Raw genomic sequence first — 21,424 nt, 5'->3', positions numbered from 1 at the left:
TGTAAGAACATTTTACAATATTCTGATTTTTTTTAGAAAGTAGTTAAACTTGCAGTGATTCAAATATATGGCATGGGGGCATGGGGCATATTTGTAGAGTGGATGACATTTCTTCCTAAACCACTATGGAACATATTTTTTCCAATGAAGTTGGAAACCAAGTGTAGAATAGTTTTAATAGATTTTTCATTCACATTTTGGTTACCTATATACAGACGACAAACCCTGGATAAAAGTATAAGCCATGATTTAGAGGTCCTATTTTTAATATATTATGTGGGGAAATTTGTACTTTTGTAATGGTGTGTGTGATTATAAATATTTTTTGTTAAAAGAAATACCCACGCCCTACAGTGCCAACAGCGAGAACCTCTTTAACCGGTAAACTCCAATTCACTAACCAGGCAACAAAAATAGTTCAATTGTCAGCAGAGACAATGTGTCTTTGGCATATGTCGTGAAAATAACTCATTAGTGCAATTACATTGATAATTTGTGACAATCAAAAAACGCTTTGCTGCTTTTTACAAGCAGTTTAGTATTTTAAATTTTATTACAAACTTTGCTTTTCGTGAGACCCTAGTGTATTTAATTTACGGTTCTACTAATACACTTAATCCATTATTTTTCACCTTTCACCAAATAATTCAGTTCCAATAAGACTCGATTAAAAGAAAAATGAAGCAAACTAACAGAAATATACATTTTTAATGATGGAGAAGGTTTGTAATTTTAGAATCTCAATTTTGTTTTTTTTTAGTTTGTAATTCGACAGCACACTACAAAGCAAGTGTCACTAATCATTACGCCTAGTTTGGCAATTATAGTAACAAAGCATGTGCTTTCTTGGATTTAGAAGATGAACGGTTAAAATACATTCTGTGTAACGGACAAACGTTGCAAAGTTTTAAGCTAACGAATTGGCATAAACAGAAGAGAAGCACAGGAATGCTGACGTGGTTAGCATTGTTGGAACGACTGTTCCTGACGTACTTGACTGGGCTGCTGTCGCCATGGCTTTGATTTCGGCAACGCTTTTTGAGTTGCAATTGTCAGTCATACAGCAAGCTGCCTCACAAGCTCTGGAAAGTGGTTCAGTTTTCGTTACTTGAAATTATTGAAACATAGTATTTTGTTGCAGAAAAAATTCTGTAAGATGCAAATTTGTTTTCGCTAAAAAATACTTATAAATTAGCATTAGGTGAAGTGGACCGGTTAAACAACACGTAGTTACATTTGATAAAATTTGTTATGATTTACAATGTTGCCAACAACGTTTTTATAAAGTTTAATTTTCCGAAACACAATTTACAGCAGACACAGTTTACATCCGTAAATACATCAGAAAATTAGTAGTTACCTATACTTTACTGAAAGATATCATTGGAAAAGCCATCGCAGACTTACCGTCATACTTTTGACATGCATGTTGCGCCGTGTGACTCATAAACTCTACGAATGGCAATTTCTGTAGACTCTAAATTCCATTAATATGCGAATCTCTTATATATGCTCAAAAGTTGTTTTTTTTTAATTTAAAAGTAGCCAATATTACCGATAAGAAGGCTTTTCAGCTGAATTTTGCGCACGCGTTCGCACGAGAACGGCAAGTGTTTTTTTACATGTTTAAAACGTCATGTTATGAAATACTCAGTGTATTCCTGACAAACAAAAATCCAGGGACCTCACCTGATCACATAAAACTTTACTGCAACCTATTTAATAAAAACTTTTTTAAAGATAGCGTGATGCGTTTTTTATACTAGCGTGATGAGGTCTATTGGTATGAAATGGAAAAACGTAATATGGTTTAAAACAGTGGTTCTCAAAGGGTCGAGTAGCCGAACCCTAACCCAAATAATAATGTGCGTTGTGGTAGGAATGTAGACCAGTGCCGATTATTCTGCTAGTTCGTATCACACACATATACCTCAGAATCCTGTTGGACTAGCGTTTTTATAGTGCTGTCTTAGTCACTGATAAACTTTTTTTTTTTAGAATTGAGAAAATTGTGTAATATTTGTTCGCAACTTGAGGTCCTGACCAGAAACTTATCCATTTCAGTTCGAGCTATAGTTTCGTTTCTTTTGATGCGACCAATGGGTCCATTTTTCTTTCGATGCGAGCTATAGGTTCATTTCTTTTGATGCGAGCTATAGTTTCGTTTCTTTTGATGCGAGCTGTAGGTTCGTTTCTTTTGATGCGACCAATGGGTCCATTTTTTTCGATGCGAGCTATAGGTTCGTTTCTTTTGATGCGAGCTATAGTTTCGTTTCTTTTGATGCGAGCCGTAGGTTCGTTTCTTTTGATGCGACCAATGGGTCCATTTTTTTCCATACGAGCTATAGGTTCGTTTCTTTCGATGCGAGCTATAGGTTCGTTTCTTTTGATGCGAGCTGTAGTTTCGTTTCTTTCAATGCGAGCTATAGGTTCGTTTCTTTTGATGCAAGCTATAGGTTCGTTTCTTTCAATGCGAGCTATAGGTTCGTTTCTTTTAATGTGAGCTATAGGTTCGTTTCTTTCGATGCGAGCTATAGGTTCGTTTCTTTCAATGCGAGCTATAGTTTCGTTTCTTTATTTGATTCGAGCTATAGCTTCGTTTCTTTCAATGGGAGCTATAGGTTCGTTTCTTTTGATGCAAGCTATAGTTTCGTTTCTTTCAATGCGAGCTATAGGTTCGTTTCTTTCGATGCGAGCTATAGGTTCGTTTCTTTCAATGCGAGCTATAGTTTCGTTTTTTTTTTTGATTCGAGCTATAGCTTCGTTTCTTTCAATGCGAGCTATAGGTTCGTTTCTTTTAATGCGAGCTATAGGTTCGTTTCTTTCAATGCGAGCTATAGTTTCGTTTCTTTTTTTGATTCGAGCTATAGCTTCGTTTCTTTCAATGGGAGCTATAGGTTCGTTTCTTTTGATGCAAGCTATAGTTTCGTTTCTTTCAATGCGAGCTATAGGTTCGTTTCTTTTGATGCGAGCTATAGGTTCGTTTCTTTCGATGCGAGCTGTAGTTTCGTTTCTTTCAATGCGAGCTATAGCTTCGTTTCTTTCAATGGGAGCTGTAGTTTCGTTTCTTTTTTTGATTCGAGCTATAGCTTCGTTTCTTTCAATGGGAGCTATAGGTTCGTTTCTTTTGATGCGAGCTATAGGTTCGTTTCTTTTGATGCGAGCTGTAGTTTCGTTTCTTTCAATGCGAGCTAGAGTTTCGTTTCTTTTTTTGATTCGAGCTATAGCTTCGTTTCTTTCAATGGGAGCTATAGGTTCGTTTCTTTTGATGCAAGCTATAGTTTCGTTTCTGTTAATGCGAGCTATAGTTTCGTTTTTTTCTATGCGAGCTATAGGTTCGTTTCTTTCAATGCGATCTATAGGTTCCTTTTTTGATGCGAGCTATAGGTTCCTTTTTTGATACGAGCTATAGGTTCGTTTCTTTCAATGCGAGCTATAGGTTCCTTTTTTTGATACGAGCTATAGGTTCGTTTCTTTCAATGCGAGCTATAGGTTCCTTTTTTGATACGAGCTATAGGTTCGTTTCTTTCAATGCGAGCTATAGGTTTCTTTTTTTGATGCGAGCTATAGGTTCGTTTCTTTCAATGCGAGCTATAGGATTATTTCTTTCAATGCAAGCTATGGGTTCGTTACTTTCAATGGGAGCTATAGTTTCGTTTCTTTCAATGCGATCTATTTTCAATGCGCATAATATACGCGCATCGCAAGAGTAGAAGCGGGTCAAAGAAACCTCCAGACTGCCGTGGTCTTTGGTTTGGGTGACCGCTAAGTAGTTTTAAGAGACCGCAAGTGTTCCATTTAAATACCAAAAAGTTGCAAGTCCAAAATTTGGGAAACCGCTAGAGAAATTTAGGGGACCGTTTGCCCCAAAACACCTTAAAAAAACACTGATCTCACCCGAATGCTTCGCGGGCCACACAAAATTCTTTCACGAGCCATTTGTGGCCCGAGGGCCACGTGTTCGAACTGTGTAGAACACTACATCTGGTTGTCTCTGTCTTTTTTTCTATTTCATGTATGTCAGAAAAATACATTTTTTAAAGTTCGAGGCTTGGGTCGTGAGATTTTCAAAAAACTCTGATTTGGGTCGCGCTCAAAAAAGTTAAACCACTGGTTTAAAAGAAACATGCTCAAACATATCTGTGTCGACAACTGAGATATCGTTTAAACCGCACTGCAGGCTAGTTGTTTTTCTAGCCTGCCCTGCTTCCATCATAGATCAACAGATTCGGTTAGTCTGCCATGGCTTTCGGTATACTATGGTTTAAAAGAGTTAGAAAAAACTGCTTTAGATAACTAAACTAAAGGCACTTTGAAATCAATATCTCGTACCAAATCATACCCTATCAAACCGTTTCAAATGTTCACTCACCCGCTATTTGAATCAGACGTTACCCTTGCTTTCTCTGGTGAGTGAGAAGTGATGACCGCCTGTTGACAAGTAGCCGGGTTTTTCAGCGTTTCGCACAATGTCTGGTTGGCGCATTGCATAACGTCGAATCGAATTTTTTTAGCTGTGCAATACAAAAAAATGTGCTACTTATAGCACTTAATTTTTTCGATTTTCTAAAAATACATATGCTTGAAACTCTCGTAAAAATTGGTTTTAATGTTGTCAATGTTTGGCTGATACAAGCAAGAGATTGCAACAGTCTGGAATCCGTCCCCGGTCCACAATGTATAGGTTAATTTAAACTTAAACGACAGGCAATTGAGAAAAAAAAATAATAAATAAATAGCTAATCAAATAACAATCAAGGCAGAACTGACATCTGCCGATCAAAGTCTCCATTCTAGCACATCTCTGGTTTGTTCCTGTGCAAGCTTTGTCGAACGTTTCGATGTGCGCATAACCGATGCCATCAACGTTTGGATAACCGGCGCCATCAACACAATTGAGTCCCTCCACAGCGTAGTAACCAGTACAAGCCAACAGAAGGCAGGTCAAGACAAACTTGTACATTTTGCTAGATTTCTGTGGGTAGATGCTAACTTATCTGCATGTCAACAAAAGTTGGGATGAGAAAATGATGACGCTGCATAAAACGTAATAAACCGGCTTTGCAAAACAATAAAAAACATTTTGGTAAAAAGTTCTACCTTTTGAAAAGCGCCCTTGTTGCGTTTTTAATACTACACTAACCTTGGACAGTACAGAGTCTACACAAACACCCTGACTATGCATAAGGTTGTGATTAAACTAACAACCATGGTGTGCCATTTCAAGGGTGGATTTAAGCATTTTTAACAATCTGATTTTTGCTCAATTGGAAGATTGTTGATACAACTATTTGCGCACGATTAGAGACCATTTGATATGGAATAACGCTTTCCTACATGTTTTAAGTTGATTCCAGTTCCTTTTATATTGCCATTTCAGTAAATACTCAACGAAAATTCCAGTCGAAAAAAACGACAATTGTTTCCTCGCTTTTAAAGCTTTTGAAACTTTAATTAAAGTTTGTGCCCCACCGTACAATGACACTAAGGAAAGATAAGACTCTTTTTTTGCTGGACTGACTTTTTATTTGGGTCGCGACTTTCTACGGAAACTGGTTTTCGATTGTGTTTTTGTTTCAGCGCCATCACGTCAACCTTTTGTGCGATTTGTCTTAACGCGAAAGTCGGAGTTAAATTGAAAACAAACACCCAACAATAGTTTTATTCATGAATGCAGTGTTTCTCGATCGGGATGCCGCGGCGCCCTGGTGTGCAATTTCTAACGTTCAAGGGTGGATTTGATTCCAGTTCCTTTTATATTGCCATTTCAGTGAATACTGAACGAAAATTCCAGTCGGAAAAAAACGACAATTTTTCCTCGCTTTAAAACGTTTTCTTCTTTTTTTGTGTGATTGGCAAACTAGTTTTTTGACAACTTTATTCAACAAACAACTTTAAATTTATAAAACTAGTGAACGCGTTCTGTTCATTTGCATAGCAAACAAAAAAAAACGGAACTAATAGCAAGTTAACGTTTTAACATTTAATAGTTTATTGACCCTACTTTACTAGAATGTATGAGATTAAAACACTTTAAGATGAGTTAAGTAATTTGTGGAAATGAGTCAAATTAAGTCATTTTATCCTAATGACTTAGGTAAGCCAAGGTAAGTCGTCTAAAAATAGTGCAAGTCTTTGTAACCCTGCCAAGTGGTACTTTAGTTTTTTTATTTTATCCTTGTTTTAGTTGAATTAGTTGTGAATATATGGCAGTGCACTACTTTATTGGAATAAGTAGTTTAGGCTTGCAACCTATTTTTGGTTGTTTCTTTATGTTTTGTTTTGATTTTAGGTAGCACTATTATATGGGTTAAATATGCTTTTCTGTTATAACTAGGAAAGTGATTTTCGTTTTCTAGGATTTATCGAAGTACACGGTTGTGTTTTTACCGCTTTAGCTTTCGGCAACAATTAGTTGTTGTTGTTTTAAACTTGCGTCATGCAAAACGGTCTGTATTTTGTTTGCTATGCTATCTTTCTTCACACGAACTAGAACAGGGTTCGGGCCAAATTCGGCTCGCGGTATCTTTTCACAATGATCCATAAAATACTGTCTTTTATCGGATGCAAATTTAAGCTAAATTCCAAAAACAAATAAACCTAAAGGGCGATTTCATAAATCTGATTTTATTTTATGGAAAATACTTTTTAAGGTTTCCTTTCATTAATAGTAATGAAGTCGATTATGTTAAAAACCACAAAATTTGAAATCCGGCCCGCCATCTTGGATTGTTGCAATATTCCGGCCTGTGATAACCATTCTTAACAGTTATCTGGCACAAAATAAAAACGTTTGGCGACCCCTTAACCCAGCGGTCGGTAAACTTTTTTTGTCGCGGCCCAAAGCACTCTTTTTAGAGCTAATCAAGGCCCACTACGTAAACCACTACGAAACATACGCGCGAAACGCGAAAAAAGTTTCGTTTATATATAGTTAAATTGACAAAAAATCTAGTTCGGCTCTCAGGGCCACATTTGACACGTAGGGCTTTCCCAGCTAAGCCAATTTAAAAATTCTATGACACACCAACCTTTAAAATAAAGTGCAATGAATGTACGACTATCACGCGGCCCACAACTACGTGATAACACCAAACTATCCCAAAGTAACTAGCGGCCCATTAAAAATGGCTCTGCGGCCAACAGTTTGCCGAGCACTGCTATAAACTATACTGTTTTTGACATTTTCGGCAAAAAATCGATTTTTAATACTGGCGCAATTGGTATTTATAAACGCAGTCTCCTGCTGCTATATCCATCTGCAGTGAGTCTTTGTCTTCCATAAACATTAATTTGAAGTCAGGTTTGACTTGAAAAGTACAAATTGAAGGCAAATCCAAAATTTTGCCTTTTTATAAAATTTTGCGATTTTCAGCAAAAATTCAATTTTTAATACTACTGCAATTAAGTATTAAAATGCAATCTATGCAGATCTAACTTAATTCAGTAATTACATAACTGTCTAAAAAACAAGTAAAGGCCACAGCAAATAAATTTCACTTAAAAAACATCGATCAAACATTTCTCATTTTTACCCGATTTTGTGATTTTCGTCAAAAATTCAACTCAATTTCCTCACACCAATACATGTTCAAATGAGCTTAAATTTTGTATATAACGGTTTTAGGTGTCTATCTATCAAAAATCCATATGAGGCAGGCTTTGAAAAAAAAGTGTTTTCGCCACCCGCCCTACTATATATGCGACATGCGTACTAGGAGCGATCAACGATTTTCGTAAGATCGGGGCGCGAAAAAATTGCGTATTTTACAAAACAGAATACTGCATTCATAAGCGTAGAATGTTTTTTAACTAGATATATTTGGTTAGAATTGCACGATGGAAAGGTCCAGGGCGTTGACCTTTAGTCACAGTGAAATCCTGTAAAACAATACTTTCCCGAAGCGCTATATATTTTATCGTTCATTTACTTCAAAGTGGCAAAAATAGTAATTTATATAGGGACGTACTTTTTATGTTATGTTTACTGGTCCATTAAAAAGACGTAAAACAAAACGCAAATGTAACCTACAAGTTCGCAAAACAGACATTTTGGAAAGTTCCATATTGGACGTACTGCGACTTTTGAACCGGTCTAACACATACCAAAATTAGGCGTTCTTGCCACCCCTGGATTAAAACTTGATGGGCGATAATTTAGTTAACACTGTAACTAGGCCTATAATCAAACAATTGCAATATGCTTGCCGACGATCGTTGGTCAGTTATATATTTCTTTGATTAAACCCTCAACTTTACGTATTACAATATTTCAACAGTGCTTCGCGGGACAGGGTTTGGACCACCCTGATCTAGTTAATTAGTGACCGTTTTCTTATGCCAGTTGCAGTTGGACAGACCGGACAGAGCGTCATCGTGACACACCCAGGATCAAACATCACCAGAACTTCAGTCAACCAATAGATGAGATGGATATAATAGTTTTTGTCGATATCACAACCAAAATATTGCGGTCTTCCAATTTTATACTTTAGCGTTTTGCAAAAGCGGCCTGTGATATAAAACCTTAGTTCTGTCAGGTTTGAATTAATTCGGTGGAGATTTATTATTTCCAGGGTTATTTTTCTACAGTGTGCAACTAATTAAGCCATGACAACTGTAGATGTTTTTTTGGCATAGTGTTGGCGTACTTTCATTTTCAATTTCATTTCCAAATAGTGTATCGCCTAAAGTTTTATCTACTGTAACAAGACTATAAAGTTCTAAAGTTTACCTTTGCAACCTCTGTGTTTGCTGTTTATAACATTTAGTAATGTTTAGTTACGACTAAGCAGAACTTGAAACAAAAATGTGCCCCAAAAAGTAGAGGTTAGAATAACGTTTTACGAAATCTATCTCTACAACTTTTTTCTTCGTTTTTTTCTCAAGCAAAAAACACAAAAACAGCCATAACGTATGAAACCAAAACACGTAATATTATTCTTTCTTTCTTTTTGTTTTGAAAAAAGTACCACACCGGTACAATCGTATTATCAATGTCGCGCTGCCGCCTGTTTCGTTATTTTACACACTTTTTTTAGTTATTATCTTTTAGTTCTTTGCACTGTGTGGGTTTTCGGGGAGATTCTAAGAGGTATATTACATCACGCAGCCAAAATATAGCTTTTTGCCGGTCAACGACTTTCATCAAGCTAGTTTGTTTCCCTTGACGGAATCCATTGTAACTCTAAATGTTATCCCTTCTAAAGGACCCATCGTTTTGTTTGTTTACATGTTAGTTGCCAATCACTGGTTATTTTTTTATTTTCAGTTTTGTTGCCAATACACTAAGTGCGCGGAGTGTGTCTGTCTTTTTGTGTTTTTCGTCGGTCTTAAATAGGTAATATTTAGGGTGTTACGTCTACCATAAAATGTAGAGGAGTTAGTATAAGTGTGTTGATGTCTAATACAATGTGCATGACGCCGCAATGACATCAAACCCAGACCTTTATATTTCAAAGCCACGTTTTTTTACAAAAAGCTCTCCTAACAAAATTTTGTTCAGAACTACAGATATCAAAACATCCAACGTTATTATTTGTTAACTCCAATACTATTTATATTTCAAAGCCACATTTTTTCACAAAAAGCTCTGCTGACAAAATTTTGTTCAGAACTACAGATATTAAAACATCAAAGGTAATTATTTAATAACTCCATTACAGTTTTTTGTATTATTTTAGTTTTAAATATTGCAGTAATTAAACCCTAGTAATGATGTAGTTATAACAGGTTAGAATTTCGTACTTTGGAAAGACTCCCGTCATCAAAAATACATAGGTCCTTTTAAAATAACTTCGGTAGTTGGATTTCGTGTAGCCTGTATGTGAGGCAGTAACTTCTGCACTCCACAACTAGCAGTTTGTTAACAATGAAACAAAATAAATGGTTAGAACGCTACGAAGATAACATGTGAAAAAAATTATTGTGTCTTTAATCGCGATAAATTTTGTAGGCGACTTCAGCTGTTAAAATCTGACAGAAATAAAAAAATATTTTCCTCGCAATACCTTTTATTGAAAATACCACTAATAAAAAGTATTTTGTATTCGTAAAATTCTCTCTCATCATAAACGCATAACGCGGTGCGTTTACAAAATTGCAAAAAAACGAGGCGATCTACAAATATATGTTGAAGGCACTACTAACTTCTGTTGCAAAGGCAACATATGGTTGGCACTACATAGATAGAAAAATATCAGCACAATACAAAACAGATACGATTTATCATACTCGCGTGCGTGAGGAATAAAATAAGGTGGAATCGCATCAAAAAGCATTACAATTCAATTCACACAGTGGTTACTCGTTGACAGAACATCTTGTTTGGAAACTGATAGAAAACGTCAATGAGCTGAGATTAAATTAATTTTGTATCACACATTGTCTTTGTAATAACAATTCGTTAAAACATGTTTTGTCTTTTTAATGTACTTAAATGTTTAACAGAGAACATTAGAAGTGTTAACCTTAAAAGTCACAGAAAGCAAAGTGTAAATATGTACCACCTTATAGAGAGAGCTTACAATTAGCAGAAAACAGGTATAAACGAATGTATAAGTAAAAAAATGAATTTAAACAAATATAAGGGGTCATTGTAGAGCAGCGTATAAACATTTCCGCTGCACCTGGTTTACGAAGTTGATCGACCGCTTCGATTTTTAGTCTTTAGAGGTGGAAAAGATACAGAAACCAATGTGTTTTAAATCAATAAAAAATAAAATAACATTTCCATCAGTTTTCGATCAGTGTCTTCGCAATAAAATATATTAAAAACATGTAAGCCTACGTCGAGGTTGTTTTGTCGCTATAAAAAGTTGTTAAGTCGCTATAAAATCGCCAAACAAAAAGTGAGCAAAGGCAAAGCATTCAACTAAAATTTTAAATTAAAATAAAACCAATTTAAAAAGTACAAAAAATTTCCCGAATCAGTGTGTTTTTGCCAGTGAAGAGTCGAACTTGGCGTGGTAAGTTGCGAGCTGGAGCTGCCTCCGGATGCGATCGGCCTCCAGCTCCCGGAAGTAGATGTCCTCATCATCCCTGGTGATCCGCTCCTGAAGGCTCGTGATCTCGCGCTCCATCTTCTCGCGGAGTCCGCTCTTCATCTTGCGGAGGAGCTGTGAAGAGGAAGGGTTATAATTTGTTGGAGAAGGGAAAGAGGAGGATGAATGATGGTATGGTGTGAAAAGGAGCTATGAAAAAAGGAGGATACAACATTAGTTGCTCCAGGCATGGGCGCCCGCACGGGGGGGGGGGGGGGCACTTGCCCTCCCTGGAATTTCAAAATGCGATTATTAGTATTATGTATAAGTGTGATATGTATTACTTATGAAGGCTAAACATATTATTATCCATTGCCCCCATTGGTGTGTCCAGGGGAGCGGGAGTTCTTACCCCCTTTTTGTAAGTGATATTATCGTTTTTTGTTCGTTTTTGTCATGGTTTAACAAACTGTTCGAAGCGGCGTGCTTTTTAAGTAATTGGTTCACGCTTCTTAATCTAATGCGAAACCAAAATCGAGCGCAAAACGCCGTTTTTCGTCTTTTGTTTGGCCGACCATAAACGCTGGAAGTTTTTCTCTTTCGTTATTTGTTTAGCTTGACCAAGGGTGTATTCGACAATTGACAACGCTAAGTCAAACCTTCTTCCTTTTTTGTCGCTAAAACCGTCGAGTTATACGCAGTATGTTCGCTAATATCCGATGTGGGTGTAACATCGACATTTGTTTAATTGAAGTAGATTCTTAAAAGGAGGTATAATGGTGACTGCCGTGCGCGTTTCAAAGTCTCCATTTTTAAGTAATGATGGTTAACGCAAAATTATGCTCTTTTAGCATACTCTAAGACCACGAGATAAGTGTGCAATGGACACAACTTATTTCCCCTCAACCGCAGCTTGTAATTTAGCTGACTTTGCACACAGCTCGGCGCAGATGTTGCGCTAATCGTGGCATAAAAACACCCTGAAAAAACGATCTTTGTTTTAGTATTGCAGGTGGTGAAAGACGTGCTTGTAATTTAGCGCTCGTTCCGTTCATGGAACTTAAAAAACTGCGCTGCTGATAGTCGAAATATGTGTGATTCAACCAAAATTAATCACACATATTTCACGGTCTTGGTTCACCGTGATTTCGCAGCTGGCGCCTGACAGGATTGTCGACGACACACGTGGTCGCTTTTGCTGGACGTATTTGGCTGTTTCTGATGAGTTTTTTTATCACGTCTTGCAATCACCATTCTATGACGGCATGCTGTCACTGTTTTATGACGTCACTATTCATAAACTTCAAATGAAAAATAGGGGAATTCCCTAAGTTGAAAATTCAGGACCCCGCTTTTTGGTTTTCTGGTTACACCCCTGATTGCCCCCCCTGGAAAATTTTCTGCGGGCGCCCCTGGCTCCAGGTATCCGATAACCCTATGGATGATCAGGATAAAAAGGGTCAGAGCTTGTTAGCTATCTGCTTAATTTACAAGAATTTTTTTGGATTTAAGCTGCTCCAATGTTAAATATAAAGGTTCATATTTGCAAGCAAGTCGGTTGCTTTGCTATTTCTTAATTTGGAACTCGTGCTTTGAAGAGTAACGTTGATTTTGAAATACTGGGCTAAGGCAAAGTGGTTGTTTACACACTCAGAACACTCACCTCGGTCTGTGCCTTGTCCCTAACCCTCAGCTGCGTCTTCTCTCCCTCCAAAGTCTCGGACAGCATGGCGAACTGGTCCTTGTAGTAGTTCTCCAGGGAGGCGATCTCGTTACGCTGACGCTTCTGCTGCTCGTCTCGCTTGTCGCGCGCGTACTTGCGCAACTCGCGGAGTCGGCTGCGCTGGATGTCAAGGCCCTCCTCGAACAGATTGTGGAAAAGCTATAAAGGAGGAAGAATGGGATTTAAAAGAGCTGTGCAGGAGGAATATTGGGAATAAATATCTAAACGATCGTAAACTCTAATTCGAACTTTAACTTCAGTCAGGTGATTTAAATATTTTTCGGATATACACTAATGTAGAGTGTTGCCACCTTTTTTTAAAATAAAATTTTAAGAAATTCGAAAGATTTTGAAAGAAAATTTATAGGTTTTCAAAGACCAAAAATCAGGGCTGTGGAGTCGGACTCGGGACTCGAGTAAGACAAAGTAAAACTACCCGAGTCTCGAGTCCGACGTGCGCAGTACTAAGTTAAAACTGTTATTGTCGCCAACTGTAAATTGTAAAGGCGGAATAGCATATGGTGGGTATTTTCCAACCGTGTATTGTTAGTGGATGAATTATATGACACCCCTATGAGTGGATTGCTGAAAATCCAACTTAGCATAATTACGTAAATGGGTGAAATAAAGTCCCGGACTCAGAACTCGACGAAATCGCACATTAGTCCGGAGTTGGGACTCGGGTTATTTTTAACCGACTTAAACCTCAGCCCTGTCTAAACTTCTATCGCTCACCGTATTTTAAATATAATTTGAAAAAAACAGTAAGTAACATGGTCAGCGCAATAACAAAGAGTTTTTCTATTAAAAGTGTTTGGGCCGAACAAACTTATAAATTCGCATATCAATTTAAATGCATTTGAAGACATTAAGACTTTGTGGGAACCCTGCAAGTTTATTCAAACCTAAAAAACTCAAATACAATTCTTTAGCAATGTATGACGTTCTAACACTGACTTTACCAATTCGAAAATTCCCCGACACCTCGTAACCCCGACCTATTTTGAATATAGTTCGAAAATATTGACAGAAAAAACTAAAAGATTTTAAAAGTTGTTTCAATACGTCTCATTTACCATACATGCAACCGTGCTCAAAACCTAAAAAACATTTCTTGAAACCTCTAAGGCTGGATCCCCACCGGGCTTCAGACACGACGCGACGAAACATGTCTGTCTGTTGACTTGTCGCGTCGTGCCTGAAAGCGACTGTGTCCAATCCCCACCGACAAAGCGCGCGAAACTTGAACTGGTCAAAGCTAGGCGATATAATTCAGTTGTGATCATGGCGAAGGCAAATAACATGTAAATTTTGGAAGAAATGTGTATTTGGAAACGTAACCAGCAGTGTATACGACAACACAAGTAGTGGGTACACCCTATTTGTGAAAAAAGGTATAAAGAGGTTTTTTTCTTTGTACTTTTTCCCACTCTGTTAAAACATGAAGATAAGTTTTAAAATAACGCAAGGGTGTCTTCAAAATTGTTTTTTGAACTAGTCAAGCTGGTAAAATCATACATGAAAAAGAAAGATACGAATTAAAAGGCTTTTCGACCCTCCAGGAATATATTTTTATTGGACCGGTGGGGATTCAGCCTAACCCTCTCCTAACAAATCCGAACTAAACACCACTAAGACTCACCCTCTCCTCTTTGGTTCTCCTCTTGAGCATCCTGGCTCGCATCTGGAGCTGGTAATCGCGGTAGTACCTCCGGACTCTGGCCGACTGCTGCCTCCGATCCTTGCTGGTCCTCTGAGCCTCCCTCTTCCCTGCCTCTCGCTCCCTCGCCTCCCGAACTCTCTTGGTGTGCTCGTGCTCCTTGCGCATGATGTCGGTAAGCAGGTGGTGCCTCCGGTGAGCCTCCTGGAGCTGTTTGGGAGAAGGAAATGATAAGGAAGATTGAGAGTGGGTAGGGAAGTTATGGTGCGACTTAAAGAATAGATGAGCAGCACGTAGCTGGCTTAAGTAGACTACAACGAGCCGACAAACATTTACTCACTAAATCACACAAAGCAAACATAGGCCAACATTATAATCCAGTAAAGCAGTGATTTCTGAACTTTATCAAAGTCGGTTTTACAAGAAGTAAACTAGATAATTTACATGGCTTTGACATGTATATCAGAGCAGTTTTTTAACAAACAACCCGCTATATACCAATCGCATTTTTTACAACATTCGTTACCGTGTTGGCCTCGTGTCTCCTAGGCTTCTCGTATTTTCGCGAACTGTTTGAAATGTTGTCTGTACTATACCTACCTCCTTGTCCAATTTTTATACCTTTTATTTTCATAAACTACTTATATAACCAATCAAATTTTTACAACATTCTTTTACCTTGTTGGCCTCGTGTCTTCTGGACTTTTCGTGGGCGCTCTCCCGGCTGGTGAGGACTTCGATCTGTCGGAACTGCTTCTTCCAGGCGTTGTTCAGCTCCACGGAGGAAAGATCGAGTCCCGGGAACTCGTCCATGAGAAGAGGAAGAAGATCGTGCTCGCCGATCTCCAGGTTGCCATGGATACGCCGCCGCGGGCTGATTGGACGGCGAACTGGGGCTTTGCGGATCACTGGAGAAAAAGAGAATGTCAGAATAACTTCAAAAGTGCACTTTAGACGTAAAATGAATTCAAAGCTCATAGAGAAGTAGTAAGCTTCTTGCGAACATTTCCGATGATTCGTTTCTCATTTTAACTGAAAAACGACTAGCTAAGTTAGCCTTAGTATTGAAATCAGTTAGGCCGACAGGGATTTTTTCCCAAGTAGCGGCTGGTCTAGACTTTCAAATTCGATAATTTTGATGTGAAAATGGTACACGAAAGTTAATTTTTGACAAAATGATTGCTAAAATTAGTGAATTTTAAATCAACATAAGGGCGTTTTCGACAGCGCAAGTCTGGGGCCTTGCGGATTACCGACGAAAAAAATGTTTTTTTTTGAAGTTTGAGTATTTTTGAAGTTTGTGTTGATCAAGATATGGTGAAGTTTAATTAAAATGGTTTCGGGATAGTTTCGACTGTGAAATAAGTGCGAATTTTAATTTGGGTAGTTTTATAATTATTTGTGAAACATACATTGTAGAAAAAAATTGTGTGGGGGGGATGGGAAAACCGCGGATGACCTGCGCCTCTAGCATAATCACTTGCCGTAAAGAAATTTAGAAGCAAAAACATAGATATATATTGAATAAATACAAAACCTTTCGTGATTCGTCTTCACACATCAACACATTTACACCGCGAACGATTTGCAGTAATTTTTTTCCTAAAAACAGGTCACGCAAACGCCTCGAGATAATCCCTTACTGCGATCAAATTCAGTAGCAAAACGCACAAATTTGGAAGTAAAAATAATAAATTAACAAAATCCCTTACCAGTTTAATTATTTAACCATAAACAACGCATTCACCACCTAGCGATTCGCGAACCGAAAATATTCTAAAATCCGCAATGCTGCGCGTTCAAAAGTTTAAATCAGCGGTTCTCAGTCGGGGTGTCGCGGCAGTCTAGAGTGCGATTTTTAACACTCAAGGACGCCAAGAGGTATTTCAAATTCCTCAGAATTCCAATTTTTGCTCTATTCGTAAGCTTCTTGATACAATATTTTGTGTACCATAAAAGTGCCAAAAAATAAGTTTTTTAACCTTGTTGTACAGTTAACTTGCTGTTTCAATCTCGTTTATTGTAACGTTACAGTTAAACACGCAAACATGCGAGCACGGGTGCTGCGAATTATTTATAATTTCTGTAGGGCGCCGCAAGCCCAAAAAGGTTTGCGAAACACTGGTCTAGGTTCTAGAACGACATCAAATGCATCAGCACACCGTAACACCAACCTGTAGGACTCTGCCAGCTTTTCCACTTAGCAGCTGCAGCAAGATCCCGTTTGGTGCTCGGTTGCTTGGGCGAGGCCTTGCGCACTCGCTGCTTGTTAGTGGCGACTCGAAAGTCACGCTCTGTCCTCTTTGCTTTACGCACCAAGGGCTGGATCTTGCCGCGTTCAGCCTCTTCGACTTCGTCCAAGTGATCTCGGTAGCTGTCCGACAGAATCTGGTAGAATGTAAAGGTTTGACTCATTAATGCAGTGATTCTGAAACTGTATGCCGCGCACACCAGTGTGCCTAAGAGATTCTTATTTGTGGCGCGAAACTTTGTGCAAATTTGGAAGACAACTTCCAAATAGGCTGACAAGCATGCGAGACCACACTATCCAATGTAAAACTGGTGTTATTATACTGATTAGCGATGTATAAAAATAGCTGTCAAGTTATAATATTATTTATTTGTAGGAAGTGTGTCGCCGGAAAGTTCAAAAAATTTCACAAACTTTACAATCTAAAAATCCAATTCGTCCGATTTTAAAGGCGAAATCGAAAATATATGGCGTAGAAAGCTGCTATGGATTCTAGAAATGGTTCATATTTGCGTTCAAGACATTGTTTTTCCAGCAACGCAATTACAAATTCTCAGCGACATTATTAAATGACTGCAACTAATTATAAAGCAGCGTTAAACGGATAACATTTAATTTGACGTTCATTCACAAAATACTTGTTAGGAGAAAAGTGATATTAGGAGAAAAGCAGGATTTGAATGTCATAGCTGTAGTGTATGACATTGTTGCTTGTCATGCTTTAACTGCGTAAAACATAATGGATTGTGCTCACAAACATATGATGACTTGCCTTGTTTTTTATGTTCTGTAGTTGTTTTTCGCGCTGCAAAACTTCCTTAAACTCCTTCAGATCTTTGGCAGTTTTCGTTGAAATTGTGTCCTCGAATCTTACGTTACGCTGGTGCGATTTCGGCCTCGTTTTGTCTCTGGAAGAATCCGCCGCTCCTAATAGAAAAACAATTGATTTCAAAATTGTTTTCAAATATGGTTATTCAAGAGGCTGTCATGTATACTGGTAAACGGTGAGTTGAAATATGCTAATAAGGAGGGCGAATATTTTTTGACCTAAAAAATTTTTGACAATTTTTGACCTATTGGGAATAAATTTAAACAAATGCATTTGTCGTATGTCAAAACAAAATTTAATAAAAAATAACTGAACAAAAGTTTTAAATAGCTCACTACAGTCTTTTTTTTAAACGATGTTTATGCATTTTGTAAACTTGAAATAATTCTGACCTAACATGCAAATTTTAATAAAACTCAAATAAATATTCACTCTATTAATAAAGGTTACACGCACCTGTGCCGTTAGAGTGAAGAGAATCAGCTGAAGACCTGTGACTTTCTGTTCTGGATTCACTGCAATATAAAAAGTATTTTAGTCAATTTATGCAGTGAATTTACTCCAATTACATTTACTAGTATATCTATGTTGGGTTAAAATTATTGAGATTTAGGCCGAACATTTTCTTTAATTAAATTTAACAGCCAACAAATCTCTTACAGATATTAAATCTTTTCAGATACAGGTCTTCGATCCGCAGCTTAAAAAACGTTGACCTAACATCTTCAATAACTTTGAAGTGTAAGTGTAGTATTGGGGTACCTGGTTTGCAAGATTTTTTGCCAAATTATTGTGTTATTTTACCTGCTGCTTGATTCCGACTGGGGAGTGGTAAAGTATTTTTCCCTTATTTTTCTTGATTCATTGACTGTCTTCTGTAAGTTCCCGAGAAGAGCAACCCAGTCCCTTTCAGCGGGAGTTTTTTGGCTTGGCAACCTGAAATACAAATATTTTTACAAAAACAAATGGGACCTGTTAGCTACCATTTTTTTATCTTCTTCAAGTGCAGTAAAATGTAGAAAAATAATTTGTTGTTCTATAAAACAAAAGCAGGGTCAACAATAATGAAGGAAACCTTGTTTTTTTTTTTTTTTAATTGGCTTAAAACGATTTGATTACATTTTTTACAAAAAAAGTTATTACAGTTGGCCAACAAATATTTTAGTTTTACTAAACTGCAATAAAATTCAAAAAAGTAGTAAATCATTATTTAGAAATAAAATGCAATTTTTTAAAGATCAAACAACTTCACCCATTCTGTAAGAAATTTAACATTTTTTGGGGATGCTTACTGTGGCTCTGCTTGCCTCCTCTCCAACCTTTCAGCTGGCTCATAACCACTGGTCGTTGGTTCTTCTTGTAGCACAGGTTTCGGGATTCCATCTGGTTCGTCCACTCCTGATGAGCTTGAAGCTCCACTGCTGACTGATTTCTACAGTTAAAAACACCAATATAGTTTATAATCGAGAATCGAAAAACAATTATCCAGTAATAAGTGGGCAGTTATATTTATGTTTTTATTATGGTTAATTTGGCTTTCATTGAAGTTTATTTGCACAGCTTAATCATATCTTTACCCCAACTACTGACCAATGTGCTCATTGCAAAAAAGTTTTTAAACAAAATTGTAGTGAATGGAATCCAAATTTAATCATAGTTTAGGCTGGAAGAGCGTAATGTTAAATGAGTGGCAAACCGAATCAATGATTTCATACAGTAAGGATTTAGACAGATTAGGTAACATTAGCTTGAAAAAGAATACCAGCATATGGTATTTAATTATTAAACTGACCTTGGATGTTTCGATTGCTCTCTCCTCCAGCACAACAGATGGAGGAACTGAAGAGAGGTCCTCTTCACTTGTGACATCACTAACACTCATTGCTGGCCCTTTGTTGGATCGCTCCAACACAACACTGGCAGGCTCCGAGGGCGCTGTGGCAGGCAAAGGTGGCGACTGACGCTTAACATCGTCCCTTATGGATTCCACAGGTCGGCTATCTGTAACCTTGTAGGTGGCCTTTAAGGTATCAGCTGATGGTAATTTTGGTTCCGTTTCTTCATAATTTGCTAATTTTAACAGCGATGCAGTTCTGTCTGTATCATCATCGCCTTGTAGAGTGCTGTTCAGGTCCGCCGATTCCAAAGTGTGTTCGGAAATCGAGCCTCCCGACTTTAAATCGTGCCAGTCTGGCAAATCTGGGGAGGTTGATTGCTTCAAGGGCACAAAGTGGCTTTCATCGACATCAGTTAAATGTTCAGACAGCAAAGATTTGTCATCGAGCGCTATCAATTCAGCTGTGCCGGTTGTTGAATCCAAGTTGGAGTCACTTTTGAAGTACATAAAAGTTGTAATGACAGTGTTTTTACAATATTTCTAGTTAGTAAATGATATAAAAATGTTACATACTGTGTTATAAAAAATTCCTAATAATTAAAAGTAATGGTGAATAATTTAATAATTTATTTATTTGCAAACTCAAAAAATGCCTACGTTTCATATCTTTTATTTGAGGTTACTCTGTTGGGTCGATCACTCATCACATCAGATTCAAGGTCGCCCTCATCTGTGAAATAAATCAAAATTCACAAAACAATGACAATTGTAGACAATATTAACTTGTTCATTAACATTAAGGTAAAATTTACCAGTTTCCTAGTTTAAATTTGATTCATTTGAATTAAGAAATGGATTATAAATGCCGTTCATATGCTGAAATATATATTTCTGTAATAATTTTAAGAAATTTATGTTTTTTGCCTGTTTTTATAAACAGTCTTAACATAATCTGATCTGATACAAATCAAGAATCTTTTTTTTACATTTTTTTGTCTGCAGAAGATTCCTTCCTTTCAAAAGTGTTTCAGATTAAGAACATTGCAGTTGTTTGCTTGTAACTACAAAGTTGATCAGACCATTTTAAAAAAAAACATAACTTGATGATACTTGAATTAGAATAGAGGTTACAAATATTACCTCCACTATCAAATCCATTGCTAATTTGATCCAGCATAAACTCAAACAGTCCATCAAGTATTTCCAGCAGGTTGTAAATTGTGGTTGGATCACCCGCCACAAAATTTTGTGGAGTAATGTGTGACAAATCGACATGTAAGTAATCTTGGGCCAGTGTATCGATGATGCACATTACATTGTGCTCCTGGGCACCAATCGTTACACAATCTGATAAAATCCCTGCAAAGAATATAAAATATTTTACCTAATTAATTTAAGGATAACTGGATCACAAAACTGCATATCTAAAAATGTTTAACAGGCATATCAAAGAATAGTTAGTTTATGACTATTACCAATTAATAAAGGTATTCTAGTATAATGATAATTTTAAAATAAAATAATTATTGTGTTACGAACCAACTGGTAGTTCACCCATCACAGCATTGTACAAGGCCAAAAGAAAATCACTGCTACATTGCGATGCCTGGCTTAGTTTTATGCTAAGATCACACTTTACAGAAAGAGCATTGGCCAATCGCAAAACATCTGTAAAACATTAATATTAAGACACTATGTTCAAGACTTTTATTCTTTTACAAATAAACTTTATTTATTTCTTTTACAAATAATTAAAAAATTTTATTCTTTTACAAATAAACATACATGCTGTAAAAACAAAATATAATTTACTTTAAAAAACATACCTATCGCATGGCATACTTTTTTTATTTGCGTGTGATAAGTTTTTAGGTTTAAAATAACTGACTTACCGCGATTGGTAATAATTTCCATTTTGGGAAATCGTTCTTGAAGTATCCAGTACGAGATACTCTACCTTAATGAAACCCCTTAAAATTAGAGAAATAAATTGTTCAATACTCTCAAGATGGTAAAGTTACGACGTCGATTCAAACTTTTTACGTTTCCAGTTTTTAAGTTCAAAACAAACCGCTTCGTATTTGTTTGCAGAGTGGGGATTTTTACTCATAGAAATCTTATGTAGGATTTTACTTTTATGAA

General features: G+C 37.0%; 2 protein-coding genes across 2 annotated transcripts; both read right to left on the bottom strand.

The window, feature by feature from the left end:
- Positions 1–3,219: 3,219 nt before the first annotated feature.
- LOC146162560 (uncharacterized) lies at positions 3,220–4,993 on the bottom strand. Its single transcript, XM_083384666.1, has 2 exons — positions 4,771–4,993; positions 3,220–4,514 (listed from the first exon to the last, which is right to left on the bottom strand). The coding sequence occupies exons 1-2, from the start codon at positions 4,961–4,963 to the stop codon at positions 4,369–4,371; spliced, it is 339 nt and encodes a 112-aa protein (XP_083240792.1). The 5' UTR covers positions 4,964–4,993; the 3' UTR covers positions 3,220–4,368.
- A 5,928-nt stretch (positions 4,994–10,921) lies between these two features.
- On the bottom strand, positions 10,922–21,310 carry LOC146162559 (centrosomal protein of 95 kDa-like). Its single transcript, XM_083384749.1, is given in 13 exon segments — positions 10,922–11,117; positions 12,646–12,864; positions 14,348–14,575; positions 15,044–15,273; positions 16,540–16,753; positions 17,389–17,543; positions 18,179–18,381; positions 18,738–18,877; positions 19,238–19,775; positions 19,940–20,012; positions 20,423–20,641; positions 20,822–20,950; positions 21,175–21,310. Coding segments are annotated over 13 exon segments (2,559 nt in total). The 5' UTR covers positions 21,197–21,310; the 3' UTR covers positions 10,922–10,928.
- Between the last annotated feature and the right edge of the window lie 114 nt (positions 21,311–21,424).

This window comes from Ascidiella aspersa, chromosome 3 (assembly GCF_963924565.1).
Source record: "Ascidiella aspersa chromosome 3, kaAscAspe10.2, whole genome shotgun sequence".
NCBI lineage: Eukaryota > Metazoa > Chordata > Ascidiacea > Phlebobranchia > Ascidiidae > Ascidiella > Ascidiella aspersa.
The sequence above is the reverse complement of the archived record's forward strand: the minus strand, read 5'-3'. Positions and strand labels throughout refer to the sequence as shown.

Coding starts and splice junctions, on each gene's coding strand:
- LOC146162560 (XM_083384666.1), bottom strand. CDS start 4,963: ATGTACAAGTTTGTCTTGACCTGCCTTCTGTTGGCTTGTACTGGTTAC. Junction 4,515..4,770: donor GGAGACTTTGATCGGCAGAT/GTCAGTTCTGCC, acceptor TGTATTGCACAG/CTAAAAAAATTCGATTCGAC.